The sequence below is a fragment of the Pholis gunnellus genome (genome assembly GCF_910591455.1).
Source record: "Pholis gunnellus genome assembly, chromosome: 22".
Lineage (NCBI taxonomy): Eukaryota > Metazoa > Chordata > Actinopteri > Perciformes > Pholidae > Pholis > Pholis gunnellus.
Genome location: NC_136549.1, coordinates 4,251,591 through 4,259,623, shown reverse-complemented (window position 1 = coordinate 4,259,623; position 8,033 = coordinate 4,251,591). Strand labels below are relative to the sequence as shown.

Sequence of the window (8,033 nt, the reverse complement as noted above, 5' to 3'; positions counted from 1 at the left end):
GTTTGTCTCCCCTCTGTGCTTTTTCACTGCGGTTTTATGTCAGATCAGCAAGACTAAATAGATTCTACACATACGTGAAATACATTACCTATTCTATAGAAAGAAAGGACATACAATAAAAGTGTCTACAAATATTACAGTGGTGACAAACAATGAGAAAGCGAAAGGCACGCGCTCAACCCAGTTAGTGAGGGATTGTGCAATCTGAGGTGAGGCACAGCTCGTCACTGCCTCACCTCTCGTGTCTCCTCTCTGTTTGAACGGGACATGCGCAAATTCAACGATTTTGATTATAGAAATCTTGAAATGATTGGAATCATACAGAAATTACATTTATAGCACAGATCAGTAGAGAAATATAAATAATTAATTTTATTATTATTTGTTTTTTACTTTACTGCCTCCCCTGACCGCACATCCCTGAGCCTATAGTTAGCTTTTTACTTTTGACGATTGATTCACGCTTCAAAAAACATAAAAGTGGTGTTCATTTGTGAAGATTATCTTGCTGTACAGTGTGTAAATATCAAAAACTTGTATTTGCAACAGAGCTTATTTTCTGCTATATTTCAAAAAGTTTGCAGTTTACATTAAAGCAGAACAAAACCCGGTTTAATCAGTTCTTCACACAGCACTTTTGGAAAGTCTAAAACATTTAGAAACTATTAATATATAGAGTATCACTCTAACTTGAGCCACAGCACTTCTACATGTGAAGACATCCAATGCTTAAAAGGCCGACCATGTTAGATATGTTTGCTAAGCTATGATTGGACCGTTGCTGTTTGGGGTTTAGTGACTGGTATATTGATATCCAATGACACATTCAGAAACAACGGTTCAACTATCAAACATAAAAAAAACTCAAACATGCAAGGTTTTCAGCAGTCTAACAGTTCTTTACAGTTGCATGTTTAGGATTACTTTACTTTGTCGTTTGATCACACATTCACACCAGCATCAACATTTTGTATGCAGAATGAAAAGAGTCAGATGAAATTGCTTCACTTATCATTTATTAAAAAGAAAACAGTAGAAAATATGGCAACTTGCAAGTGGAGGTTATACATGCCTGACATTCCTAAAAGGTGCATTAGGTTACTCTTACACTGTTTGTTTGTTTGTTATTCTCATTTGCTATTTATATTTCACATTCCAATAAGTTTGAATCAAAAGAATGAATTTTGCCTAATGTAATTAATATTATCTTTATTTTTTTCATAAAACACAATGTTACAGTCTGATTAATGAGTTTTGTGCATTAATACTGAATCATGTGAGAAAGGGTCACATTGCTTCTAAGAATCAATTATTTCTTGAAGCCTTAATTTTAACTGTTGCCAAAATAAGTAGTAGCCTAATAACACGGAGATGCCTTGAGAAAAAAATAAAATGCTGCTCATTCATTTGTGTGTACTGTACTGAGTAATCTGAAGAAAGGATAGAACGTTATAGGGATGAAATTCAATTTAAGGAGATTCCTGTCCCTAGATTGGAGATTGGTGCACACGGGGAGTCTGCCTTACACGTAGCACTAGTGTGTGCATTGCATGGTAAAACCAGACTGGCTAACAACCCAAAGTTTGCCGAGGTCGTAGCTCACGTGGCGCATTCGCAGGGACACTGGGATGTTGACCCAGGATCTGCCATATGGGTAACGGCTGGAAATGTAAGATCTGTTGAGAAAAAAAAAAAAAGATTCTTCATTTCGTTTCCATCAGCAGACACGAGACAATTCACTTTTGGCTCAGATTTCGTGTCTATGCTCATAAATAAACACTGACTAAGTGCTGTAATTAGAAGCCATACTTTTACAATCACGCCTTATCAAAATGTCAAGCTTAGATACAGCAATTACACCACAATCATTTTAACATCATGTTAGTGCGCATGCATGCAGATGTAAAGACATTGTTTTGGAGTATCAAAATTAATAATGATAATTATATTTCTTTTAGGTGTACTGCTGTTGCTGTTCTTGCTATATATACCATAATGTTGTGTATAGCTTTAGGTTGTAGCCCTGCTGTATCTACAAACATAGTCAAAATCATTCTCTCCATTGTTAATGCCAGACTGTGAGTACTTGCTTACCTTTCCACGACCTTGCCTGCTGTGGTCACTCCAAAAACCTTTCCGTCAGTCCCCATTTCAATCATTCGCAGACTGATGCCCGACACATATCTCCAGCCAGAGCTTCTGCAGGTGGTTGGGTTCACTGTTGCGCAGTAGACCCGGTAGGACCTGTCGACTCCCCAGCATCCGTTGTGTGGGCTGCAGCTGATGTACCTCATCGACCTCGACAGGGAAGTCCAGCTCAGGGAGCCCGGTCGACTGAAGGCCAAAGCTGACGCACTTCTCAGGCAGTAGGCGTTCAAGCCGGTATTAACTCCCACGACCTGATCATCACCTCCTGCGTCCACCTGCAGCATAGACTGACCTGAAGACGAGTACATTTAGTCAGCAAACAGTTTGATGTGAGTACTGTAAATGTGGAAAATGTCACTTGGGGACCGTTCTACATAGTAGAAGTGCTGTACTGCACGAGCGCTATATTATACAGTAAACTAAACAAAAGCAATGATGATGCCCAGATAAACCCATCCAGCCTGTTGTGTATTGGATGTAATAATAACAATGCTAATAATACTACTACTAATAGTAGTACTTACCACGGGAATGTTGAAAGATGCCAGCTATGTATTTGTAGACCAAGCTATTGGAGGCAACTGCCCAGATTCCTGCAGGTCCCACTGAGACATGCTTGAGTCTGAGTCTGCTCAGTCTGTACCAAGACGATCCAGCCAGGAAATACGCATAATTCTGGTCTCTTGCAACCACTTTCCCATGCCCGGCGTCAATCTGTTGAACATTATTCAGCCGTGGAGCCTCTGTGCAGGTCCAGGCTGTGGAGGCAAAATGATCATTGTAGTGAGTGGAAAATACATATCAGTTAAAATAAAAACAAATCTAATTTCACCTTTAACCGCTTCAAAGATTCATTTTGTTATGAAATGTAATCTGACATTGACTTACCATCACTGATGGCCAGGTAACACAGCACCAGTAAGAAGGCTACGACACCTTTCATGTTGTCTCAGTGTTTGTGAGTCTCTAGTCAGTGTACCTCGGTGTGGAGCTGCTGTCCTACTTCCCATCTGGTTTCTCTGGCTTTTATACTTCTCGATCCTTGGATCCAAACTAAGTGGCTAATTACAGGAAAAGCTGGTTCTGCAAGCTGTTCGGGGAAGCTAGGAGGAAATTTTTAATTTCCTTCTATTGTTGTGGCCTTTCATTTCAAATATGCACCAGGTTTGCCAGCCTAGGTGGTACAGCTTCCCACGTTGCACTGGCCAACATTAAAAAAAACAAAAAGAAGGGTGGTGATCTCTGAGATGGAAAGCATAGTTAAGATGGGAGGATACGTTTGTTTTTTGTTCTGGTTAGAACATTAACTGGTGAGTGTGTTCCAAATCTGCAGAACGGCCCCTTTGACTGATATATTTGACTCAGATTTAGTCTTTTGAGCAGGAGCTAGTTTGACTACTTGTACAAGGTTAGGTAGTCCAGATGTTCCCAACCTACTATAGGAGTATGTTCCACTCCAAAGGGTCAGCATGAAAATATGGGGGTTTGTGAGATGATTGAGAGACAATTTATTTTCTACTAAAGAAATCTTTATTCACACATATATTTATCTATTTATTTATTTTATTTTTAGCCTATTTGGGCCTCAACCTGATTAAAAACAGTAAAAACACACAAGAAATGAATAAGTCTACAGCCAGCAGCTGGTTAACTTAGTTTAGCATAAAGACTGGAAGCAGCTAGCCTGGCTCTGTCCAAAGGTTATTAAATCCACCCTCCAGTCTTGCTGTTTGCCCTTGTTTCCAGTCTTTGGGCTAAACTGAGCTAACCGTAGCTCTATCTACATACAGGATTTACCCTGCACACTTGTGAGTTGTGTCAGTCTTCTCATCTAATTATCAGCAAGAAACTGAATAAGTGTATTTTACAGAATTTCAAACTGCACTTGTGGGAACATTCTCTTCAGGTACACACGACACAAATTTCCTGCAAAACATCTTATTCCGTTTGTGTGGTGACAAACGCATGCAGACATACACAGAGCTGTAGGAAGAGGAAGTGTCACATTCGTTTGGAACATTGCCCGTCAAGTTCACTTGACATTTGGGTATTGAATACTGCGTTGATGTGGGGCTCCATTTTCCATGCTTGATTGCTAATATCACAAAACTGTGTGATAATGCAATTGTAATGAGGGAATTATGTTGTGTGCTTTCACTTGTCAGCAGAAAGCTATGTGCATCATCACGCACAACGGAAAGGAAACCAGACAAATACAGACGTTTACGTTGAGTAGACGATATTAACAATTGAGTTTCAGATAAGACTTTTCTATCTCCCCTCTTCCCTCTTGTTTCATTGGCTTGTTAAGCTTGGCAGGGATGTGTTGGACTGGGGTTGGCTGTTTAATCATGTGGGCTCCCACTGGCACACAGGAGAGACTAGGCATTCTGAGTTCTTCACCGCCTCCTCCTCCTCCACCCCTTTTGGCCCCTCCACAGCATGGAGCATCAAGATGTAAACACTGACACATGCATCACACCATAGTGTCTTGGGAAAACAAGATGTGGTAGTAGATTCACAGCAGATCCAGATCACTTTTAAAACAGTTTAATGGTGAATTTTGTATGTCTGTGCACGTGCGTGTGCTTCGTCCTCTCATATGGATCAGACTTGCAGTGCAAAAGTTTAGTGGCTCTGCCCTCCCTTGGGAGACTTTTATATTTTATTTTGTTTTTGGGACATCTGTCACGATTAGGCTTTACCTTCTGCCTTCTGTGTGTCTTTGTGTAGCTCCACACCCTCCTCACTCTACCTGTCAGTCACTCCCTCTGCATCAGCCTATCTCCCTTCACCTTCCTCTGATCACCAATCAAGCACTCCGTCCTCATCAGCACAACTCCCCTCACCTGTTCATCCTACTTTATAAACCCCTGTCTCTCAGTCACTCACTGCAGGATCATCTTTCATGCCTACCTGCCTGTTTGGCTCGTTCCTGTTCCCCCCCGGCTGCCTGCCCTGTCTCGTTTGTGCTGGACTTTTCCCCTTGTCCGCGGATTCCCTGTTGTGTCCTATAAGTTTCCTGTTGGGTTTAACTGTTCATTAAAATCCTGGTTCACTCTACTTCTGATCTGAGTTTGAGTCCTCCATCATGCCGCGTGACACATTTAGTGTTAAAGTGCTTTGTGTCGGAAGACTAGAAAGTACTATACAAGTACAGTCCATTAGCCATTTCTTGAGCTTAGCTTTCTGTTGTTCTAACCCACTATGAAAGTACTACCAACAACACTCAACCGAACCCTAGTTAAATAAATCATAGTAAAGATTCGGCACAGTGCTGGGTCACAACTTTAGACAGTGAGCTCATAGTGTGGCCATGCAGTGAAAGACAGGTGAAAACAATGAGACTGGTTGGACAGCACTGGCAAGATGTTTACTAAGTGACTCACGTCACTTGTTTATTTATCTCGCTCTCACAATTGTTTCTTGATCAACCATGAAATATTTCCCGCATGGGCTTTGATTCCAATGATACACAGTGGAACAAAGACAATTCCGTGTTACATTTCACCAGCACTGTCGCATACAATCATGGGATTTGAGCTGAAAAAGAGTAGAACAGGAGTCCCGTTGAAGGGATATTGAATATGTCCTGCATGGCTACGTACACGCTAACATGCTAGAAGACTGAGGCTAAAGCTGCATACCTGGCAAAATGGTCAGTGCTCTTGTGGCGAAGCCTGACCGGAGTGGCTTCTGAAGTGGTAGGAGGCAGACACGAGAGACTTTGTTCCGATAACAAAAGGTGTTTTATTTACAAAAAGTGCCCTGCTACACGTGTAACCAAACATATAGCAAACAAAAGGTTAACTTAGCATAATTGAATAAATTCAACTCATCATAAAGTAACATGCACACAGCTAGACACTGATATTCTCTTCTCCCCCTGTTCAGTCAAAGTCATCTCCTTTTATATAGAGCCTCATATCAGCAGGATCTAATTCCTACCATGAGTGCAGGTGACACCGATTACTGACTCGAATGGTTAACAGACAAAAGCTATACCTTACAGCACCCCTTTAGGTAGCCAACAACTTTATATCGTTTACAATTTGCTATACCCTCACAACAATGTAAAACAGATTACAACTAACCTACACAGCTACCTATACATACTCTACTCCCCCCCCATACTTGGTCTGACCCAATAACTTCACAGAAGACATCATCCAGTGTATAAATAGAGGTAATGGTTGGGTGCCTCCCCCTTTTGCCTCTGGAACACATGGTGAGTATGATAAACAAACAATTGACAAGCATGGTTAGAGTTCTAGATGAATGTAATATGGGGAGAAATGGTGCGTTCTCACCCACTTTGTCACAGCTCTCAACATGTGATGATCCATGTAGAGGACATTTAGTGCTTTACAAACAGCACTGCTCACCCTCGCATCTGGCTTAAAAGTAAAGTATGTTTTTCACTGTTGAATAGATGCCTGTAATTAGGTCTGTGGTTAACACAAGCTTAAGAGATTTTAACGTTGTTTTCTACGACATAAAATATGTCAAGAAATACCCCTCTTGTGAATTTTGAAGCTTTTAAGTGTCTTAAAAAAGGTAGTTGCTAACAAGTGGCTAAATTGGACTACAAAATGCCATCACGCCAACTAGTTTGCCTTTAAAGCCTCATTGTATTTACTGACGTTTTGTGAGTAGGGCAGTGATTCTCAACTGGTGGGTCGTGGACCCGTTTTCAGTGGGTCGCGGGCCTTTGCCTGAAAAAATAAATTCAAAAAATTATTTTTATTTTGAAGGAGACTTTTTATGCAGCGGAGTGCCGTCTATTCACACTCCTTAACAATGTTTGTCGTTAATGCCTTGTAATGCTAATATCAGCAGAGGATAAACTGAAAACTGAAGACATGTGTGTCACATATGACCATGTGATATTTCAGTTTTTCTATTTTAATACATTTGCAAAAATGTCTACATTTCTGTTTTTTTCTGTCAAGATTGGGTGCTGAGTGTACATTAATGAGAAATAAAATGAACTTTTTTGATTTTAGCAAATGGCTGCAATGAAACAAAGCGTGAAAAATGTAAAGGGGTCTGAATACTTTCCGTACCCACTGTATCTCCATTTGACCATCTTGTACTTAAGGTTACAGTTACATTAGCTCTCATCCATTATAAAGCCTTCACTAATAATACAACCAGTAGATCCTCCTCATGTGTTAATGTTGCTGTCACAGAGAAGACAGTTGTGACGTCACCTTTTTCTTTTATTAATTTAAATTGAAATAAGACATCCATGTAAATGATTTCTGTGAATTTGTGTATATTCTGCTGTGTAAATTGTGTTACTGCAAGTTAACAAACACGTTTGCTGACATTTGTTTTGCTGCTGTTAATGTTAACTGTCTTGATTGATTTCCTCTGCCTTAGGATTTATATATATATATATATATATATATATATATATATATATCCTTTCCAGTATATATACTGGAAAGGTTTTAGTTTAATGTATTTATATATATTATAAATATATATATATACACACACAAATGTGTATATATATATATACTACAAATATATATATAATCCTGTTGAAAAAAAGCAGGGATTTTAGGCGAAGGGAGCAGCAAGAGGGGCGGGGGCGGGAACAGCTGTTGATGCAAACAGGAAGTCCTGTGTGGCTTAGGCCGTCTCATTTCGTAGACCGCACGGTCTAGCCTACGCGGTCCTCAAAGGACGCGGCCCACGTAGACCGCGAAGGCTGGGTCCTCCGAAGGATGCAGCCCCTGAATTGAGACACAGCTAATGGTTCAACTATCAAACATAAAAAAAACTCAAACATGCAAGGTTTTCAGCAGTCTAACAGTTCTTTACAGTTGCATGTTTAGGATTACTTTACTTTGTCGTTTGATCACACATTCACACCA

The 8,033-nt window shown here is 40.2% G+C and overlaps 1 protein-coding gene across 1 annotated transcript; it reads right to left on the bottom strand.

The window, feature by feature from the left end:
• Positions 1-999: 999 nt before the first annotated feature.
• LOC306714099 (fish-egg lectin-like) lies at positions 1,000-3,202 on the bottom strand. Its single transcript, XM_079184045.1, has 4 exons — positions 3,037-3,202; positions 2,673-2,906; positions 2,095-2,440; positions 1,000-1,676 (listed from the first exon to the last, which is right to left on the bottom strand). The coding sequence occupies exons 1-4, from the start codon at positions 3,089-3,091 to the stop codon at positions 1,535-1,537; spliced, it is 777 nt and encodes a 258-aa protein (XP_079040171.1). The 5' UTR covers positions 3,092-3,202; the 3' UTR covers positions 1,000-1,534.
• Positions 3,203-8,033: the final 4,831 nt, after the last annotated feature.